At 39.4% G+C, this 23,484-nt stretch overlaps 1 protein-coding gene across 1 annotated transcript in view; it reads right to left on the bottom strand.

Moving 5' to 3' along the window:
- Positions 1-23,484, bottom strand: part of LOC131356297 (Fc receptor-like protein 5) — a 94,003-nt gene that overhangs the window by 3,298 nt on the left and 67,221 nt on the right. The window contains exons 11-15 of the mRNA XM_058395198.1: positions 3,447-3,560; positions 2,569-2,661; positions 2,429-2,479; positions 2,236-2,310; positions 550-618 (exon numbers count right to left, since the gene is read on the bottom strand). Coding sequence (XP_058251181.1) covers positions 550-618; positions 2,236-2,310; positions 2,429-2,479; positions 2,569-2,661; positions 3,447-3,560 — 402 coding nt within the window. The remainder of the gene's footprint in view (positions 1-549; positions 619-2,235; positions 2,311-2,428; positions 2,480-2,568; positions 2,662-3,446; positions 3,561-23,484) is intronic.

Genomic DNA, 23,484 nt, shown 5'->3' with positions numbered 1-23,484 from the left:
TCAGAAATTGGTGATTAATTTTCTATTAAAGCAGCTCTGACAGAAGTGCAGATGTACATCACAGATTTATATTAAAGAACTAATTTTAATACATTACCATTTCTATAGGGGGATTTGTTGTTATTTATAAAAAAAAAAAAAACATGTAATTGTTAAAATCGATTTTCCTGTAATTTTTTCCTGTAAATATTCTGACATGGGAAAATCTTCAAGACAGAGGACTTGGTGGTTGGTTACAGGACAGATAGTGGATTTGGTCGACTGTTTATATTTTATGTGCTGTATTATACAGTGTTAAGAGGAATTAACTTTTGCAGAAATCCCAGAAAAATAATGAAACTGCTGTGGTTAAACACTTTGTGATGTGCTGTAATGGGAAAATAATGACCTTCAGTGTAGTAACTCTGAAGCTGTAACTCTGCTTCATCACACCACAGTGTCAGTGATTATTTTCCTATAACAGCACAACAGAGTGTTTTATTCATTACATTAAACAAGAACAGTGTGCAGGTGATCTATGACATGAAATAAAAGATCATTTTGCTCTACCTTTTACTCTCTTTGCTTTTTTCGCTGGTTTTAGTTCAATCTCAGCATAAGTCACATCAGCATCAGCACCTGCAGTAGCAGAGAATAAAATCATTCAATGATCATTAGCTATTTTTATACATGAGTCAAAACTCATCAACATAAACATCAGTCATTAACAGTCTCCTGCCAAAACTACTGTTACAAAGTTGCCCAGCAGACGGCCCCATCAACCGAATTCTGACACTTCTGGGTTCAACACTTTCAGGTGTACAGACATTTAAACATGGATGCCACCGCTTTAGGGCGAAGTATCATTTGTATGTTTTCACTGCGTTCCAAACCATGTTTTTCTATTATCTACCTTTTGATCTTGACCTGTTTCTGTCATTTGGATTTACACTGTTTTTTGGATTTCCACAATATATTTTGGTGGCCTTCCCTGGCTACCAATGCGAAGAACTACGTGGAAGCATGCACCACCTGTGCCCAAGTTGGTGCCCCTTGTCAGCTACCTGCAGGCCTCCTCGAACCTCTCCCCCACATGCCCATGGACACATGTGGTGGTAGACTTTGTCACTGATCTCCCCTCCTCACACTGTTTTACTGCCATCCTTGTGGCAGAAGATTGCTTCTCAAAAGGATGCAAACTCATCCCCTTGTTCAAACATGTATTCCGTTACTACAGTATTCCGGAGGATATAGTCTATAGTCAAGGAGCTTAATTAACCTCCAACATATGGAGAGGACATTACCTGCGAACCTACTGTAGCAGAGAAAAACGGTGGAGTGAGTTTCACCCCTGGGCCAAATATGCACAGAACTCACTCATCCACTCCTCATCCGGCTCCATCCCTTTTCGATGTATACTAGGCTACCAACCCCCCATGTTCCCGAGGTCATGAGAGCCCTCTGGTACAGCTGTGGGCGACTGGTTTCACCGGAGCCAAGAGGTATGAGACAGCACACATGTATGCATCCAATGAGCGGTCTGCTGTCAGCGCATTTAGGCTAACTGAAGGAGATGCCCACATCCACTGCATCAACCAGGACAAATGGTTTGGCTATCAACCAAGAACCTACGTCTCAAACTCCCATATCGTAACTTGAGTCCCCGCTAAATTGGTCCCTTTAAGATCCTCCAAAAAATCAACCTGATGACTTACTGCCTCAAACTCCCACCCAGTTATTGAATCTCACCCTCTTTCCACACCTCTTTCCTCAAGCCAGCCATCACGACAATCCCACGCCTCTAAATCCACACTGCCACCCTAGAAATAGACGGAACCACAGTCTTTCTGTTCTGCTCCATCCTTGACTCCAGGTGAAGGAGAGGCCACTTACAGTATTTGGTAGACTAGGAAGGTTATGGGCCAGAGGAACAGTCATAGGTCAAAGCCAATGGCATACTGGACCCTCCCTGATCGCTGACTTCCACCAGGCATGCCCCAATAGGTCTGTGCCCAGACCTTGAGGTCAACTGAGAAGAAGAACACCGGGAAGTGTTCTTAGGAGGGGGGATTCTGTTAAAACATTGCCCACCGTGTCCCCCAAGATCTTTAGCACAAAGTATCGTTTGTATGTTTTCACCACGTACCAAGCTTTGTTTTGTCTATTACCTGCCTTTTGATCTTGACCTGTGCTGTGTGTTATTTGCTTATTTTGTTTTTAGATAAATCCATTAAATTTCTATTTAAAATACTCTACCATTGTTCCTGTTTGTCTTCTTTTTCTTCGTGACCTGTGCGTAAGTGGCTTCACTGATCTCAGCTGCAGCTTCACCTGAACACAATGCAGTGTGTTAGTCTCTACAAGACACTTCTGTAATTTACTGTATAGAGTTAATCTACAGTTAAATCTCCTAATGCAAGAGGAAATGTCTGAAATGAAATAAAGCTACCTGTTCCACTCGTATCTGCCTCATGCACAGTGGCATAAATATTAGCACTTCCTACAGAAAACAGAACAAAGTCTCAGAAAAATACTATGAGATTGATTTGAAGATCAAATGTAGAAATAAATATTGAGACAGTGTCTGACCAGCCTGAAGTGGTGTGTGTCCTGACTGAGAGCCTTCAGCTGCTGACCTGTTCTGATTCCGATCTGATGTCTGTTTGGTTTTCGGCTGCTTTTCTATAAAGAGAGACAGATTCTAAATCTGAACAGTGTGTTTTACTTTATACAGCCCTTATTACAGCATAAACAAAGTGTGTACAAAAGTTCAGCTGTACAGTAGAAATAGAAACGATTATTAATACATACAATACAATGATACAATAACTATATGTATAGTTTCATATATAGTACGGGTATTTAAATAGTATTCAAATATACTGCTGTCCTAATAGGTTATGCATTATAATATTATTTTCTTTTTTGTTTTCTTGTGATCATGCGTTAATTGTCTTGTGATCTCAGTATATATAATATATATACCACAAGAAAATCTTAAGCCTTGCAAATGTTTGTGGTGTACATCATGATGTCAAATATACAGAAAAAATAAGTTGTGATCACAAATAAAATAAAAACCAATAAAGAAACTAATTTAATCATGCATGGCCTTTTAAGATGTCTGTTCTTCTACCATAGAATTGTGCTCTAAATATGACTTATTAAATATGTATTATTTAATACAATTAATATTCCTATATTTAGTATGTGTAAATACCTTGTATTATTTGCCCTCAACATTGTAGTTAAAGTGTTTTTGCACTCTAATCAGGATTTCTCTCACCATAATAATGAGTTTCAGTGTCAAATATTCAAAATAAGATCTTTTCATCAAAACCTTTACTTATGCATTCATCAAGTAACATTCAGTTATTTTCCATTATTATGTGATACATCAAAATTTGCTTTATTCTTTTGCAATTCTGGTTGTATACTACATGGCATAGCTAAAGCAGTTAGCAGACCTTTTTTTCTTTTGTGGGACCACAGCAGGATCATTAAGATGAGAAAAGCGATGAACAAAAATCCCAAACCCACAACCAGTCCTAATGTTCCACCACTGGATCTAGGACCTGAGACTGATGAGAGGGAAAATAGCAGAATGTCAGCAATTAATCATAAAAACTCATATTTTTAAAAGGAAATCAAATAAAAATAAAATTTCAAATGATTGTTTAACTCTTTAAACCTGTGGAGTCTGCAAGTATTTAATTCAAGCCTCCAGAAAACTGCCTACACTCTCGCTCATGAGAAAATTCAACTTATATTCAACTGAATTATGGATTAATCAGTACAGATATATATGAATATTGATTCAATTCCATGCTCATTTACTGGAACTAGTAAAACTAGTATCTACTACTAGCATACATGTATTCATACTCAGAACATTTCTCTTTTCCTTTAACATTAAACACACTACATGAAGACCCACCATGCACTGTGATGTGGACAGGATTACTGTTTTCTCCAGATTCAGACTCACACCAGTAAACTCCAGTGTAGGATGTGGAGAGGGAGCTGATGTTACATGTAGATCCTGTAACTGATCCCCAGTGTGAACAATCTAACACTCTCTCACTGTGTGTGTATCGTCTCACTGTCCATCCAGTAGAGTTACTCTGGTCCTCACAGCTCAGTGAGAGAGAGTCATTAGTAAAGTGTTGAATTCTGCTGGGATTGATGATCAGAGAGACTGGAGGAGATTCACCTTAAACAAAAAAAATGAGGCATATAAATTAAAAAAACTAAAGCAAGAACATTCAATAATAAAAACACAAGGAATTTGCTGTAAATTAAAAGTTTTTTTTTTTTTTTTTGCATTTTACCAAGAAAAATGACTCAATGACAAGGGGTGGAGACATCACGATATACAGAGGAGCACAATGAACATCATGACAATGAGCCTCTAATCTGATCTTACATTCACACTTTTATATTCTACACTTCAACACAACAGTTAATTTTCCTCACCAGTGATCCATAGTGGCTGTGGATTGCTGTACTGTGAGTGAAAGGCTGGTTCTCCTCTCTCTCCTCTGCACATATAAACTCCTGTGTGATTAAGAGCAGCAGGACTGAGAGTGTATTTGCCTCCAGATCCTCTGCTGCTGTCTGAGAGGAGCTCCACATACACGCTATAGCCACCATTATTATTTATTCCAGTTAAGCCGTCTCTGTAGGGAACAACTGTGTACCAGCTGAATGTCCAGTCTGTAGAGGAGTCTGTAACCTCACAGCTTAGAGTCACTGAGTCTCCTTCAGTCAGCCAGCTCTGTGGAGATACACTCAGTACTGCCCATGGTCTCTCTGTTACACAGGAAATACAATTTCTTTTCTAGATTTACTTAATACACAGTAAGAAGCTTTTTATGAATGTCTTCAGGTGTCCCCAGTGAGAAATACTTTTAAAAATTCTGGAATAACAAAGAATTACAATAATTAAGCAATATTTTTTCTTACCCCTTCTAAAACACATGTGATGAAAAAAGGAAAAGAACTATGACATACCTCTCACTGTAATCTTGACAGGATCACTGAACTTTGTGTAGTACTTTTTCCTGCGAGCTCGACATTTGTACTCTGTTTCTCCTGCATTATCTTCTGTCACATTAAGTCTGTTCTCTTGTTTATTGTTCAGATTCTTTAATGACTGATTATTTTTCCGCCACTGAAACTTCCATCCAGTCTCCTGCTGCAGCTCACAGCTCAGAGTGACGGTGTCTCCAGTGTAGACGGAGCTCTGAGGAGTCACTCTCACAGTCGGTTTGGGTTTTGCTGTTGGTATGAAATGATGAAGGAGTCAGAGCTGCTTTTCACTTTACAACATAAGCAGTAGATTCACTGTGTCTAACAGATGCTTTGTGTCTACAACAAACATTTATATTTAACATTTGATACCAGATGTTACAGATGTATGTTTTCTTTCATGGCTGGTATTCAGTATATTTTCTATGTAACAAAATTCATGATTGGATTGAAATGTAGAATTTACTGATTGTAGATTGTTATTTTATGGATCCTGCACAAATCATTCACCACAATCTGAACAGATCTGCATTTCCTTAAAAATGAGCAGAAACATGTATTCATGCTGTAAAGCCTTGATAGAGGACTTTTTTAATTTGCCTTAAGGACACAGAAGAGATACATTTAAGAATTTGTAATTTATCCCCCTTTAGAGGTTTACTACACATGCCAGTTCAAATATTTGAAAATGTATTGTTCAATCTGACTTTTGGCTTTCTTAAAAATGTATTTCTATAAATATGCTAGTTAATGAACATATGTGGGGATGAACAGAAAAATTTATTTTACTGAAAAAGACAACACTTCACAAAAAGGCTTCATATTTTAAAACCATGACAGAGGACTTTTTCATTCAACATAAAGACACTGAAGAGACACTCAGTTGGGGGTTTGTTATGTTTGTTGTTGCATTTGGTTCCTTTAGTTTGTATTAGGTTTTTCTAGGTTGAGTCTTTGTTGTCTGTGAGGCTTTCTGGTATTTGTGTTTTCTTTATTTCATGTTATGTTAGATACATTGTGCAGTTTGTGTTATTTTTAGTTAACAAACACAAGGCCTGTTATTATCCTGCCCTTGGGTATAACTGGCTGCATCTCTCAAACATGACACGCAGTTATAAAATATTTAAATGAGCCAATACAAAGACATTAGTAACTAGAAATAGATTCAACAGAACAGAAGTGAAACAGGGATTATTTCCACAGGGGTGTTACTGTAAGAAGTGGAGAGAAGATAATGAGGCAGTTTAAATGCAGTGAGGGACTTTACCTCAGCTGATGAGACAGAGACTGATGTGGATGATGCTGATCTCTCAAAATTAGAGAATTCTTAGATAAAACCTTATAATTCCAATGCTTATCCAATGATTATCTCCTAATTAATCAGACAATGGCAGAGCCAACACAAGGTGAGAATTACTGCCTTCTTTTTTAATGTTCACTGTGTTCTATTAATCAAACTAGCTCACCACAATTATACTGCACACTTAATATAAAACCCAGATGCTACTGAAAAAGACATGATGATTCTTGTGAAAGAAAGTGGTGTCTACTAGACAGGGAAGTGAAACATTAAAGAAACAGGGACTCAGTTACTGACAGCTCAATCGCTAAACCCTAGAAATGTAAGTTAACATTAAATAAGAAATAAAAACACCCACAGACTCACCTGATACTGTCAGTGTAACATCACTGATCTCTGAGCTCTGAGAGTCTCTCCCATTTATACTGCAGGTGTAGGTACCACTGTCAGAGTCTTTAACATGCCAGACTGTGATCTCCTGCATTGCGTTGCCTAGGTAGTATCTCTCTTCTCCCTCTGAGAGTTCAGTATTATTTCTCCTCCAGCTGTAAGTCCACTGAGTGTCTCCTCCTCCCTGTATGTCACATCTGAGAGTAACATTCTCTCCAATGAACACATGTGTATCAGGGTTTATTGACACCACAGCTTTAGGACTCCCTATAAAACATTCTGTTGTTAATAAACCTTACATAAAGTCATTCCCAAGTCTACACTACTAATATCATGTTTAGAGTGAGTGTGAGTACATGTTTTTGTTACTTGTTGATACTGATATGTGTAACCTGCTTAATATTAAGAAATCAGGGGCATCATGGAGCATTTTATTTAGTACTAGTTATGTCAGTTACTCTCTTGTGCTGCTGTCATTAAACTTGTGCTGTTTTATATTTAATATGTTAAGATATTTAAGCAGTGTAAAACTATTCAAATCTGTTGTTGCATTTATAAACTGCTTTTACTAACTTAACTGCATTTTTAAGCATTTTTAAAAAAAGGAACAAATTAATAAACCTTCTCAGCCCCAAAACAAATCAAATCTCCAGACAATATAAAGAATAACTATATATAAATCACCTTGAGCCTGGGCCACTGGTATAAGTGAAATCAGCACTGAAAAGGAAACAGAAACAGAACATGACATAAATGTTAATAAGTTGGATTTTATTAAAGGTCTGTACTCTCTTGTTGGAGTAAGAGATTCTGGTCCATTTTCTCATTTATATGTGGTTCCACTTTACTGTTTATCTCCTGTCCACCTAAAGTCTGGACCATGAAGGAGAAAATTCCTAATAAATTTACTGTAATATTTTATGTTTGATAATTAATTCTAATGTACACTGTAAAAAAATTGTACTTTTACAGAATTTTTACTGTTAATTTTTACAGATTTTTCCTGTATTTTTAAAATACACAGAATATTACTAATTTGACCAAAATATACTGTGAATTTACATGTCTAAGAAAGTTTGTAACTGTAAATAAACATAAAATTTCCATTTTTTTTAAAGAAATTTTTGTTTCTTTCACACTAAAGGACTGTTAAAATACATTTTTTTTTTACAACAAAACGTTGAATAAATGTGGTTTTATTAGTGTGTAATGTCTAATCTAACATTCCTAGATGCTTAGGAATCTCGAAATCTATGCACTGCTTTCTGTCTACATTAACCAAAATCATTTAAATATGGATGAAATACAGTTTACGTAGGACATGAATGCATCAAAATAAACGCAATATATAAATTGGACCATTATTTAATATACTTCCTGTCAGGTGACATCGTTCCTATAACAGCAAACCCACCTATCAGAGCCACCTGATAGAGGTCAAAAACCGTGGATTATCAGGAGCTCTGCTGCTGTCCTAAACTCAGATTTGAACAATAGTGGCAGCTCTCAGGAGGAGAGGTTTTCGATATATATTCCTTAGTGGGAGTAACAAGGGAAAGCTTTAGTGGTTAGCACGTTTGCCTTACACTACCGGCATCATTGATTCGAGTCTTGGTCCTGCTCTCTGTGTTTCTGTAGATATTTCCTGGATTCCTCCCACAGTCCAAAGACAAGGTTGATTGGAGTCTCTAAATTTCCCAAAATTTTGTTTTTTAAACATTAAAAGCCAAACAAAAATACACAATATCTCATGTAAAATTAAAGCAAAAAACTGTATTTTAATAATGGAAAATTACTGTAATTTTACAAGATGGTTTTTTCCTGTTATTTTACAAAATATTATTGGCACTCCAGCTGCCGGAATATGTCCGTTTTTTTACAATTTTTTTTTTACAGTGTAGTATTTAAACCTATATCCCATTCCTAATCCATAGGGTTCAATATGACGTCGGTCCACCCTTTGCAGCTATAACAGCTTCAACTCTTCTGGGAAGGCTGTCCACAAGGTTTAGGAGTGTGTTTATGGGAATTTTTGACCATTCTTCCAGAAGCGCATTTGTGAGGTCACACACTGATGTTGGACGAGAAGGCCTGGCTCTCAGTCTCCGCTCTAATTCATCCCAAAGGTGTTCTATCGGGTTGAGGTCAGGACTCTGTGCAGGCCAGTCAAGTTCATCCACACCAGACTCTGTCATCCATGTCTTTATGGACCTTGCTTTGTGCACTGGTGCACAGTCATGTTGGAAGAGGAAGGGGCCAGCTCCAAACTGTTCCCACAAAGTTGGGAGCATGGAATTGTCCAAAATGTCTTGGTATGCTGAAGCATTCAGAGTTCCTTTCACTGGAACTAAGGGGCCAAGCCCAGCTCCTGAAAAACAACCCCACACCATAATCCCCCCTCCACCAAACTTTACACTTGGCACAATGCAGTCAGACAAGTACCGTTCTCCTGGCAACCGCCAAACCCAGACTCGTCCATCAGATTGCCAGATGGAGAAGCGCGATTCGTCACTCCAGAGAACGCGTCTCCACTGCTCTAGAGTCCAGTGGCGGCGTGCTTTACACCACTGCATCCCACGCTTTGCATTGCACTTGGTGATGTATGGCTTGGATGCAGCTGCTCGGCCATGGAAACCCATTTCATGAAGCTCTCTGAGCACTGTTCTTGAGCTAATCTGAAGGGCACATGAAGTTTGGAGGTCTGTAGCGATTGACTCTGCAGAAAGTTGGCGACCTCTTCGCACTATGCGCCTCAGCATCTGCTGACCCCGCTCCGTCAGTTTACGTGGCCTACCACTTCGTGGCTGAGTTGCTGTCGTTCCCAAACACTTCCACGTTCTTATAATACAGCTGACAGTTGACTGTGGAATATTTAGGAGTGAGGAAATTTCACGACTGGATTTGTTGCACAGGTGGCATCCTATCACAGTTCCACGCTGGAATTCACTGAGCTCCTGAGAGCGACCCATTCTTTCACAAATGTTTGTAAAAACAGTCTGCATGCCTAGGTGCTTGATTTTATACACCTGTGGCCATGGAAGTGATTGGAACACCTGATTCTGATTATTTGGATGGGTGAGCGAATACTTTTGGAAATATAGTGTATATGAAAAAGTGTGTTAGAGTGTGTGATACTGATTAATGATGAATAATAAAATTGCTGCTACAAAATTATTGACCACTGGGTCATACAGAGGATTGTCTCTGTCCTCAGGCCTCTAAAACTGTCACTGCCATGTGTGTGTCAGTGTACAAGGCTAATGAGAAGTGTTTATTTCTGCATAATTCTTTGATAAATTTGACCCACATAAGTGAATAAAACTAGACAATAGTTTGATGTTACGAACTTATTACACTGAGATGCTTCACAGTACAGCCCATAATAGTAACAAAAATGTTACCTTAACCAGTATAAAATGTTTCTTGAAGTCAATCATAGCACAGCACCTTCTTCTCATGTGAGGAACATCATTAGTGGTCCAGAGCAAACCTGAGCACCCCAATAGATTCTTTTTACAATTTCTTTTTAGAGATAACACAACCTGCTGCACCGGCATTCCCAACTTCTAAATTCATTCTATAGGCGAGCACTGCAGCTTCTGACCAGGAAAAAGTTTCTGAGGATGATGAATAGCAAAAATGATGAAACCTGAATTTTTAAATAAGAATTATTATACATATAGTGTATTTTATTATAATAAGTGTCATAGTATGGTGTGGGATTTAGCTGCCCGTGGGTTGATCTGAATAAAGATGATGGACTTGAAAATATGGACGGCTCGTAACTTTTATTGAGCAAAAGGCCTAGAACTGGGAGAAGAGCAACACTACTCTCCATGCCTGCTACATTCTACCACTCTCCCTTTCTTTGGTCCTGAGCAAGCACCCCAATATGTTCTTGTTACAATTTTTCTAAAGATAACACAACCTGCTGCAGCAGCAATCCCACATATAAATTCATTATCATTATTTATTACTCATATGGACAGGAAGTCTACCTAGTCTACGAGTTGATTCCACTAATTCTTATTTACAGACCTCCAGGGCCATATTATGAATTCATCCCTGAATTTGTAGATTGCATTTGAAACCTAGTTGTTTCTTTAGAAAAACCATTAATTGTTTAATATTTATTTTGATAAGTTAGAAGATGCTCTGAGAACAGCAGTTGTAGGGCCACCCTCTGCCCTCAGTTCTTTAACATGGTCACTGCTCTGTCTGTGTACAAGACTAATGAGATTCCTGTACAATTTTTGCCCTTATTTTTAACATAGAGATAATAAATAGTCATGTTCAGTAAATCAGGATTTGTGATTATTTTTGGAAAATGTGCTGTGCATTTGTTTTGTATTAAGGAGTTAGCGAGGCTGCAGGGCGGGGCAGCAGAAGAGAGCCAAACAGACAGCAAATCAGGTGTTGGTAAGAGCTCCTCACCCTCCTGGAGCTTCAGGGAGAGTATCATGGGGCTTAGCATGTTCGGTGCAGTAACTTAAGTTCTGTCTTTGCCCACCTGGAACCCCCAGCTTCACAGCCTCACACTAGCACCTCTGTCCTTTCATGCACCTTCCATCCCTCCACTGCCCTTTACCCAAAAGAGCACTGAATAAAATAACTTTTATTGCCCTCCACCCAGCCTCCTGAATGCAGCATATCTCAAACACCCACTCTTTAAGCAGAATCTCAGAATCGACAAAACATGGAACTTTGAGCTGAATAGACCACAACAGCAGAAGATCACTCCTGTCAGACAAGAAAAGGAATCAAAGCCCAGAGTGGACACAGGTTCACACATACTGATCATTTAAAAACTTGAGATCTGGTCTAATGCATCTTGATTTTTACTACATGATGCAGATGGTAGACTTTGTCATCAACATCTTGAATGCATGCAATGTGCAAATATTTTCATCTTGAAAAGTCAGTTACTGCTTTAACACATCCAGCTTCACACCTCCTCCCCTTCTTCACTGCTGAACAGAGAAAAAAAAAGAAGCTAAACCACAACTGCCAACTTGTCTCTGTCCTCAGGCCTCTAAAGCTGTCACTGCCCTGTGTGTGTCAGAGTACAAGGCTAATGAGAAGTTTTTGTTTCTGCATAATTCTTAGATAAATTTGACCCAAATAAGTAAATAAAACTAGACAATAGTTTGGTATTAGTGTGAATTGTGAATTAGTGTGAATTAGTTAGTGAGGCTGCAGGACAGGGCGTAAGAAAAAAGCCAATCAGGCAGAGGCAAGAGCCACTCCTTGAGCTTCTGGGTGCATGTCATGGGGCTTAGCATGTTTGGGACCTCTGCATGTTTAGCATGTTTCACCACTGCATGATAGCACCTCTGCTCCTCCATGCACCTTCCATCCCTCCACTGTCCTTTACCCAAAACTGCACTGCATAAAATAAGACTTTTTTGGACTCTACCCAGCCTCCTGAATGCAGCATATCTCAAACAGCCACTCTTTAAGCAGAATCTCAGAATGCACAAAACATGAAACTTTGAGGCGGATAGACCACAACAGCAGAAGAACACTCCTGTCAGACAAGAAAAGGAATCCAAGCCTAAAGAAGACACAGGATCATCCAAACTGACCATTTAAAAACTGGACATCTGGTCTAATGCATCTTGATTTTTACTGCATGATGCAGGTGATAGACTCAGAATTTGTCATCGACAATATTTATGCATGTAACATGCAAATATTTTCAGCTTGAAAAGTCAGTTATTGCTTTAACACATCCAGCTTCACACCTCCTCCCCTTCCTCACTGCTGAACAGAGAAAAAAAGAAGCTAATCCATAACTGCCAACTTGTCTCTGTCTTCAGGTCTCTAAAGCTGTCACTGCCCTGTGTGTCAGAGTACAAGGCTAATAATAAGTGTTTATTTCTGCAAAATTCTTTGACAGATTTGACCAACATGAGTGAATAAAACTAAACAATAGTGTGTATTAGAATGAACCTATCACACTGAGATGCTTCACAGTACAGACCATAATAGCAACAAAAATGTTCCAGTAGGTTATAAAGTATTTTCTCTGTTGGAGGTTTAACATTTTCTTCCTGAATGTGGATGTCCTGGATGTGCTTCTGGGGTCTCCAGTATAAGCTCTAGATTGACTGCAACTATAACCAGCATAAAAGGTTTCCTGAATATCGATCACATCTTCTCATGTGAGGAACATCACTAAAGGTCCTGAGCAAACCTGATAACCCCAAAATATTCTTATACATTTCTTTTTAACACAACCTCTAACACTATCACTGTGTGTACTGTGTGTACAGGACTAATGAGAAGTGCTTGTTTCTGCACAAAAATATTGTTGGAAATAATAATTAGTGATAATTTGTAAAACATGATTGGTGATTTTTTTTTTTAATGTGATGTGCATTAGTTTAGTATTAAGGTGTATTATAGTGAACATCTCTGTACAGACCATAATAGAAACGGAAATGTAGGTTATAAGACATTTTCTCTGTATTTTTAGTTAATGTTCACATGGTTTTGTTTAAACCTTTCTATATAGTGAAGGCCGTGCCCACACCGCTGCCCACAAGCAGCAGAAAAATGCTCCTCTCTACTGCATGAGTGCTGAAAGAACAGAACAATTTCAACAGCCTCACTGAGGAAAGCAGGAGTTAGCGAGGCTGCAGGACAGGGTGGCAGAAGAGAGCCAAACAGGCAGCCAATCAGGTGGCAGCAAGAGCTTCTTACCTCCTGGAGATACAGTGAATGTATCATGGAGCTTATCATGCTCGGGCGGTCAAGTTCTATTTTTGCCTGCATGCTAGCACCTCTGCTCCTCCATGCACCTTCCATCCCTCCACTGTCCTTTACCCAAAAGTGCACTGAATAAAAGAACACTTTTTTTGCCTTCCACCCAGCCTCCTGAATGCAGCATATGTCATACAGCCACTCTTCAAGCAGAATCTCAGAATGCACAAAACATGGAACTTTGAGGCAATTTGACTACAACAGCAGAAGATCACTCATGTCAGACAGGAAAAGGAATCCAAGCCCATGATGCAGGTGGCAGCCTCAGAATTTGTCATCAACAACTGTGTAGAAGAGTCAGTCTGAAAGAGATTAGTGACTGTAAAGCGGTAGTAGGAGAGTGTTCAGGATTCAGACACAGTCTCAGTGTTTAAGTTCAGCCTGAAGACACATTTGTTTAGTCAAGCTTTCAATGTATAGTTTTTCTTAAGTAAAGGAGCAGATCTGGAAGGTTCATGGGCATAGAGTGTTTGGTGTACTGGGATGTTTGGATGCTGTCATCTTACCACCCTCGCAAGTCGCTCAGGTTTGCTGACTGTGAAGTGGTTGGATGCTTTATGTCCCGGGAAGCCTCCATGTCTGTCACCTTCTGGCTTTCAGCTTTAGTTATTTAAACATCTTTAAACATCACATGATCAGAAGCATACTTAATATCTTTCTCTTTCTCTCTCTGTCTTTCTCTGTCAAGCTATACACCCCACTCCTGAGCTCCCAGTGTTCTGAGTTTCAAGTGTGACCACTGCCTCTACCCCTGGTCAGAGTCTTGTGGCTTGGTGGTGCTCACTGATGGTGTGAATGGATCTGTGTGGACCAGGAGACAGCCATGGACACTTGGGGACTTTCACACCATCACAGATCTGCCATTTCATCTGTCCGCTTGTGACAGCAAAGAATTAGTGTCTATAATGAACTCAGAAACTACAGTGACCTATTAGTTCCTCATGGGCCATGGAATTTGTCATCAACAATATTTATGCATGCAACAAGCAAATATTTTCAGCTTGAAAAGTCAGTTATTGCTTTAACACATCCAGCTTCACACCTCCTCCCCTTCTTCACTGCTGAACACACAAAAAAAGAAGCTAAACAACAACTGCTAACTTGTCTCTGTCTTCAGGCCTCTAAAGCTGTCACTGCCCTGTGTGTGTCAGTGCACAAGTCTAATAAGAAGTGAATAAAACTAAACAACAGATTGGTGTTAGTTTGTATTAGAATGAACTTATCACACTGAGGTGCTTCACAATACAGACCATAATAGTGACAAAAATGTTACTGTAGTTTATAAAATATTTTCTCTGTTTGAAGTTTCACATTTTCATCTTGAATGTGGATGTCCTGCATGTGCTTCTGGGGTCTCCAGTATAAGCTCTAGATTTACTGGAACTATAACCAGCATAAAAGGTTTCCTGAATTCGATCACATCTTCTCATGTGAGGAACATCACTAGTGGTCCTAAGCAAACCTGATCACCCCAATATATTCTTTTACTTTTCTTTTTAACACAACCTCTAACACTATCACTGTGTGTACAGTACTAATGAGAAGCGCTTGTTTCTGCACAAAAATTCTGCTCTTATTTTTCACATGGATAGGTGATTTTTTTTTTTTTAAAGTTCTGTGAATTAGTTTAGTATTAAGGTGAATTATAGTGAACATCTCTGTACAGACCATAATAGTAACAAAAATGGAAATGTAGGTCATAAGACATTTTCTCTGATTTTTGAGTTAATGTTCACATGGTTTTGTTTAAACCTTTCTATATTGTGAAGGCCGTGCCCACACCGCTGCCCACAAGCAGCAGAAAAATGTTCACTACAATTCACTACAACAGCAGGAGATCACTCCTGTCAGACAGGAAAAGGAATCCAAGCCCATGATGCAAGTGGCAGCCTCAGAATTTGTCATAAACAACTATGTAGAAGAGGCAATCTGAAAGAGATTAGTGACTGTAAAGTGGTAGTGGGAGAGAGTGTAGCCAGACAGCATAGGATGGTGGTGTGTAGGATGACTTTGATGGTCTGTGAGAAGAAGAGGTCAAAGATAGAGACAGAGAAGAAAACCAAGCGGTGGAAGCTGAAAAAGGAGGAATGTTGTGAGGAATTTAGACAGAAGTTGAGGCAGGCTCTGGGTGGTCAGGTAGTGCTGCCAGATGACTGGGAAACTACAGCAGAAGTGATCAGGGAGACAGGAAGAAAGGTGCTGGGTGTGTCATCGGGAAGGAGGAAAGAAGATAAGGAGACTTGGTGGTGGAATGAGGAAGTTCAGGATAGTATCCAGAGGAAGAGGTTAGCCAAGAAGAAGTGGGACATGGACAGGACTGAAGAGAATATACAGGAATACAAGGAGTTACAGCGCAGAGTGAAGAGGGAGGTGTCTAAGGCCAAGCAGAAGGCGTTTGATGAGTTGTACACTAGGTTAGACACTAGAGAAGGAGAGAAGGATTTGTACAGGTTAGCTAGGCAGAGGGATCGAGATGGGAAGGATGTGCAGCAAGTTAGAGTTATTAAGGATAGAGATGGAAAGGTGCTCACAAGTGAGGAGAGTGTACAGAGGAGATGGAAGGAGTACTTTGAAGAGCTGATGAATGAGGAAAATGAGAGGGAACAAAGAGTAGAAGGGGTGAACTCTGTGGAACAGAAAGTAGATAAGATTAGAAAGGATGAAGTCAGGAAGGCTTTGAAGAGGATGAAAAGTGGAAAGGCAGTTGGTCCTGATGACATCCCGGTGGAGGCCTGGAAGTGTCTAGGAGAGGCAGCAGTGGAATTTTTAACTAGTTTGTTTAACAGGGTTTTAGAGAGTGAGAAGATGCCTGAGGAATGGAGAAGAAGTGTATTAGTACCAAGAATAACGGTGACGTGCAGAGTTGCAGTAACTATAGGGGGATAAAGTTGGTTAGCCATATAATGAAGCTATGGGAAAGAGTAGTAGAAGCTAGGTTAAGGAAGTTAGTGGAAATTTGTGAGCAGCAGTATGGCTTCATGCCCAGGAAGAGCACAACAGATGCAATTTTTGCTCTGAGAATTTTGATGGAGAAGTATAGGTATGGTCAGAGAGAGTTGCACTGTGTGTTTGTAGACTTGGAGAAACTTGGAGAGGCTGCATCGCGAGAGGCTGTTACGGATCTCCCGCTTGCGTATATTGTGCGTTTAATTGGAAGATGATGGCTGAAGCAGAGGAAGACATGTGCAAGTTGTCGGAGGCAGATGACCCATGACCTCAAGTTCAGTCTCTGTTTTCACTCCAAGATGTCAAAAATAATAGTTTCATTATGTGCTATGCTATGTTCACCAAAACCAACTGACATTGCAGCGTACAAGAATTCCAGTTCCAACCTGAAAAAACAGGCCTATTTGAACCCTGTTAATGGTCATTTGGTAACTATGGGCACACTGACCTTATCTTAATAGCACATTTCTCACACTGTCCGAATGTTTTTCCTCATATGCCCTCTCGTGCAAGCAATATCTTGTGAACCCTACAAACAACTCAGGTTCATGAACAAACGTTCATTCTAAATGTCTGCACAATTTCACACCCATTTTCCACAAAACTACATCAGTTGAACAGCATACTGTGACATCATGCATTTATACACAAATACAGACACCTCAACAAAGTGTAGAACGTACATACACAATAAAAACGGGATTGTATTTGATTTTATTCCTACCTAAAGAATGCATGTACTTATAAAATGTTATATATGCATATATTATTATTTCATCAGAGGATTCACCAAACAAGCTTAAGTTTTATGCAGAACTAATCGAGTCAAGAGAACGATTATCAGTCCACAGTAAAATTCTGTAAAACTGATTGTTCAAAAAAGAACATATGACAAAATAAACATTCACATACTGAAGGGCAAACACACAAACAAGTTCATACACAAACATAATAACACACACTCTGCACACACACACACACACACACACACAGACCTTCTCTTTTGTTCTCTGTTAGCCTGTTTAAATGCAGATGCTGGCAAGTTTGTGTTGTGAATGTGAAAATAAAGACAGAGTTAACTGTTAGAAAAACACCTGGGTGTGTTTGAGATTTTATTGCAAATAACAGGTCATGTAATGTTTATGTGCCCATCACTGGACTGAAATGTGACCAGCACTGGACTGAAATGTGACCAGCACTGGACTGAGATAGGCTACTTTACTTCAAATTATGTTTTATATAAGCAGAACAAAGAGACTTTTTAAGGAGAGGTGTGTGAAAGCTCTCCAAGTAGTTTGAAATTCTGTTTTTTCACTCAATCAGATCAATCAGATCAGTGATTAGTAACTAGCTACTTGAGTAGTTTTTTAATCCGATACTTTTTTACTCTTAATCAAGTAACTATTAAGATTGTTACTTTTACTTTTACTTGAGTAAATATTTCTACAAGTACTTGTACTTTTCCTTGAATACAGATTTTGGCAAAGTACAGACCATAGTAACAAAAGTAGTTATCTTAACCAGTATAAAATGTTTTCTGAAGTGGATCACAGCACAGCGCCTTCTTCTCATGTGAGGAACATCACTAGTGGTCCAGAGCAAACCTGAGCACCCCAATATATTCTTTTTACAATTTCTTGTTAGAGATAGCACAACCTGCTGCACCAGCATTCCCAAATTCTAAATTCATTCTATAGGTGACCACTGCAGCTTCTGACCAGGAAAAAGTTCCTGAGGATGATGAACAGCAAAAAATCTGAAACCTCAATTTTTAAATAAGAATTATTATTCATATAGTGTATTCTATTATAATAAGTAGCTATCATAGTACTGTATACTATAGTATAGTATATATATTATAGTATAGTATAGTATAGTATAGTATAGTATAGTATATATCATAGTATGTAAGGCGTGGGATTTAGCTGCCTTTGGATTGATTTGAATAAAGACGAAAATGTGGATGGCTCGTAACTTTTATTGAGCAAAAGGCCTAGAACTGGGAGAGCAACACTACTCTCCATGACCACTACACTCTACCACTCTCCCTTTCTTTGTTCCCACATTTCCCTTCATAATACATCACCCCCATCCCAAAATACCAAAATAAAAGCTTAAGATCTATTATAGTGAACATATCAACATAGACCATAATAGTCTAATTTTCTCTGAATTTTTAATTGATGTTATCATGGTTTTGTTAAAACCTTTCTATATTCTGATGGCAGTCCCCACACCGCTGCCCACAAGCAGCAGAAAAACGCTCCTCTCTCAACTACCCCATGGGTGATGATAGAACAGTGCAACTTCAACACCCCCACTAAAGAAAGCAGGACTGGGACAGCAGAAGAGAGCCAAACAGAGTAAAACACTGGACACTAGCACCTCTTCTCCTCCATGTACATAGATTTGACACAAATAAGTTACTAAAACTAAACAATAGTTTGGTGTTAGTGTGTATTATGAGGGATTTTCTCTGTTCAAAGCTTTGTATGTTAATGTCCTGCATGTGCTTCTGGAAGTCCCCAGAATAGGCTCCAGATTCATTAACACTAACTACCATAAAAAGTTTCTTGAAGACGGATTAATGATTATAGGAGTCGATCACAGCACAGTTCTGATGTTTTTAGGTTCTTCTGTGAGGAACATCACTAGTGGTCCTGAGCAAACCTGAGCACCCCAGTTCTTTATATTTTTCTAAAGATAACAACAGAGCAATTTCAACAACCTCACTGAGGAAAGCAGGAGTTAGCGAGGCTGCAGGACAGGGCAGCAGAAGAGACCCAAACAGGCAGCCAATCAGGTGGCAGCAAGAGTTTCTCACCCTCATGGAGCTTCAGTGAGAATATCATGGGCCTTAGCACATTCGGGTGGTAAGTTAAGTTTCCTTTTTGTCAGCCTTGATCTTCTAGCTTCACCAATGCATGCTACCACCTCTGCTCCTCCATTCACCTTCTATCCCTCCCCTTCCCTTTACCCATAAGAGCACTGAATAAAAGAACACTTTTTTGCACTCCACCCAGCCTCCTGAATGCAGCATATCTCAAACACCCACTCTTTAAGCAGAATCTCAGAATGCACAAAACATGGGACTTTGAGCTGGATAGACCACGACAGCAGAAGATCACTCCTGTCACACAATTCTGAGATAAAAAGGCAGAATTGCGAGTTTATATCACACAATTCTGAGATAAAAAGGCAGAATTGCGAGTTTATATCACACAATTCTGAGATAAAAAGTCAGAATTGCGAGTTTATATCGCACAATTCTGAGATAAAAAGTCAGAATTGCGAGTTTATATCACACAATTCTGAGATAAAAAGTCAGAATTGCGAGTTTATATCACACAATTCGGAGATAAAAAGTCAGAATTGCGAGTTTATATCTCACAATTCTGAGATAAAAAGTCAGAATCGTGAGATAAAAAGTCGCAAAAACCTTTTTTTAAATTTTTTTATTAAGTGGCAGAAACGGGCTTGCATACAGTACAGACCATAATAGTAACAAAAATATTATTGTAGGTTATAAAGTCTGTTTCTCTGTTGAAAGGTTTACATTTTCTTCCTGAATGTAGATGTCCTGGATGTGCTTTTGGGGTCTCCAGGATAACCAGTACAAAATGTTTCCTGAAGTGGATCACAGCACAGCTCCTTCTTCTCATGTGAGGAACATCACTAGTGGTCCTGATCAAACCTGAGCACCCCAATATATTCTTTTTACAATTTCTTTTTAGAGATAACACAACCTGCTGCACCAGGATTCCCAATTTAAATTCATTCTATAGGTGACCACTCCAACTTCTGACCAGGAAAATGTTTCTGAGGATGATGAATAGCAAAAATCATGAAACCTCGATTTTTGAATAAGAATTATTAATCATATAGTGTATTCTTTTGTAATAAGTGTCATAGTATGGTGTGGGATTTAGCTGCCTGTGGATTGATCTGAATAAAGACAATGGACTTGAAAATATGGACGGCTCGTAACTTTTATTGAGCAAAAGGTCTAGAACTGGGAGAAGAGCAACACTACTCTCCATGCCTGCTACACTCTACCACTCTCCCTTTCTTTGGTCCTGAGCAAACCTGAGCACCCCAATATGTTCTTGTTACAATTTTTCTAAAGATAATGGAGCATGAGATGGATGGAGCGTTAGATTGACGGACGGATTGGTGCAGTGGCAACAGCAATGCGGTCCATGTACTGGTCTGTTGGGGTGAAGAAGGAGCTGAGCCGAAAGGCAAAGCTCTCGATTTACCAGTCAATCTATTTTCCTACTATTACTTATGGTCATGAGCTTTGGTTCATGACCGAAAGGACAAGATCCCGGATACAGGCAGCAGAAATGAGTTTTCTTCGCAAGGTGGCAGGGCATTCCCTTAGAGATAGGGTAAGGAGCTCTGTCACGCAGGAGGAGCTCGGAGTAGAGCCGCTGCTCCTCCACATCGAAAGGGGCCAATTGAGGTGGCTTGGGCATCTGTTTCGGATGCCTCCTGGACGCCTTCCAGGGGAGGTGTTCCAGGCATGCCCCACCGGGAAGAGACCCCGGGGAAGACCTAGCACACGCTGGAGGGACTATGTGTCTCGGCTGACCTGGGAACACCTTGGAATTCCCCTGGAAGGGCTGGAGGAAGTGGCTAGGGAGAGGGAAGTCTGGCAAATCCCTGCTTAGACTGCTGCCCCTGCGACCCAGCTACGGATAAGCGGGAGACAATGAATGAATAGTGTTCCAGTAACAGGATAATAAATAATAATAACCCTAATAAAGTGGCCACTGAGGGTAAATGAAAATAGAAAATAAACCACATCTGTGACCTGCTGTCTGTTCTCAGGCCTCTAACATGGTCACTGCTCTGTGTGTACAGGACTAATGAGAAGTGTTTGTTTCTGCACAATTATTGCCCTTATTTTTAACATGAAAATAATAAAGATTTGTGATTATTTTTTAAAAATGGTCTGGTCATTAGTTTGGAATTAGTGTGTATTAGAGTGAACATGTTTTCCTGCACAGACTATAATAGTAATAAAAATGGAAATGTAGGTTATAACGCATTTTCTCTGTAAGTCTAGTTAAAGCTAACATGGTTTTGTTAAAACTTTTCTGTTTACAGCAAACACCAGCAGAAGATGACCATCAGGTACAGATTCCAACAATACACAATACACCTGAGCAGTCATGCTGAAGTACACACAATGTCCTAATCACACAATAAGATCATCACTCAGGACATTCAGACTGCAGATGAACAACTTTATACCCCACCACTCACTCTAATGAAGACACAAAGAGAACATTTACTCACAGAGCATCACAGAGAGTGGACTGAGCTCCATCCTGTCCCTCTAATGACTGACCGACACAGTAGAGGTGTGAGTTAAAGCCTTACCACTTTACCACTTCCTGTGTTCTAATAGAGAGAGAGAGAGAGAGAGACTCCATCATCTGACTATAACCCCTCTTGAGTGTAGATAATTGGTTTGGTATTTGACTGTCTGGATAGGAGTTTTTTAATTTGTTTTTATGTCTAGGGACGAGTACAACAGGTGCATGAAGTAGAAATATGAACAATCAATTCATTTCAAATATTGTTATTGTCAGTTGAGGTGTGTGGTTGTCTGTCATAGCATAATGTTCATATTGCTGTTATAGTGTACTGCCCAAGTTGTTTGATTCTTTGACAATTGTTCTTGAATCTTTCAAAAACTAAATTGAAAAAATAAAAACCTAGTCAATGCCATCCTCCTATGAAAATGTAATCATAACTATCGAGTTCGTGAAAGTAGAATTGCCGTATATAGCGGTCCCTCGCGCATGCGCAGTTCAGATCAGACGGCGGTTCCCCTCCATGCTCGAGTCTCCTGCTTGTAGTCCATGTGATGTTCTGCTCTTGTCAGGACCGTGTTACAGCAAGACAAAAGTCACAACTCATCCAGATAGTTGAAGACACTTAAGGTAAGATCAACTAAGTTCCGATTATAAATGTACTTAGTGTTAGCTTTATATTGTAGACTTCTGGAAGAAAGTATGTCCGGGGGCGGGGCTAGGGGGAAACAGATCCCCAAACAGAGTTGGACACAACACCGGCATTACTTTTGAAAACTGCCACAGCAGAAGAAAATCCTCACAACTGTAACGTTAGCAGAAGAGACTGAACAAGCTTTGTCTAAATAACTAAGCGCTAGGCAACTAACACGTCGAGCTAGCATTAGGGCTAATGTTAGCTAGCTACAAATGTCGGTGCCAGGTTAGCTAGCTAGCACGTTAGCCGTCCTACATGACGGTCATGTTAAATCAAGCAGAAACGAGCTAACGGCACCGTTACAGTTGGGAATATTTTCTTCTGCTATGGCAGTTTTCTAAAGTAATGCCCGGTTAGCTCCTAACGCTAACTCTGACTGAAACCAGCGTTTAGCTAACGGTAGCTAGTTACCATGATGGGACAAAGCTAGCTGTTGGATAGATGTGTTTCTGCTGCCTTTATATTGTTTATACAGTTTATATATTTTGTTTACATTTTTGTAAAATCACTTTTGTAATTGAAGTTAAGTTGTGTTTGTTATTTTGTACCTTTATAGATTGTTTTGTTTGTTGTATGTTGCGGGACTTTTATTTTGAAGCCTCGGTTCCGGGTCTCGTGCAGATGCTGATTTAGCGGGAGGGTTTTTAGTGAAGAAAGTTAGCGGTAAGCACGGACATTATGGATGCTCTGATAAAAGTTTATTCTAGTCATAAAAAGAACTTAAACTATCATAAAGAAGATTTAAAGACTATTTCCCTTTCTCACAGCATGCAGCCAACGAGGTATTTGTTTATTTGTCTGTATTTTCTGTCTGTAAACTGCCATTGCTTCTGTTCCTCACGTTGCATGTGTTTTGTTGTTACTGTGTTTAGTTTTCACGGTGGATTTGAGGAAAAGTCTTTAAATAAACCAGTAACAGGAGAACCACTTGTGTTACACAGGTGAGTGTGAGTGTGTGTGTGTGTGTGTGTGTGTGTGTTCAGTACAGTTCAGTTGTGGGTGTTGAGGAGTCACAGACAGGTGATGTTGTCTTGTAGTTGGTGATCACCTGT

The sequence above is a fragment of the Hemibagrus wyckioides genome, linkage group LG07 (assembly GCF_019097595.1).
Source record: "Hemibagrus wyckioides isolate EC202008001 linkage group LG07, SWU_Hwy_1.0, whole genome shotgun sequence".
NCBI lineage: Eukaryota > Metazoa > Chordata > Actinopteri > Siluriformes > Bagridae > Hemibagrus > Hemibagrus wyckioides.
This window is presented reverse-complemented; position numbering and strand designations above follow the sequence as displayed.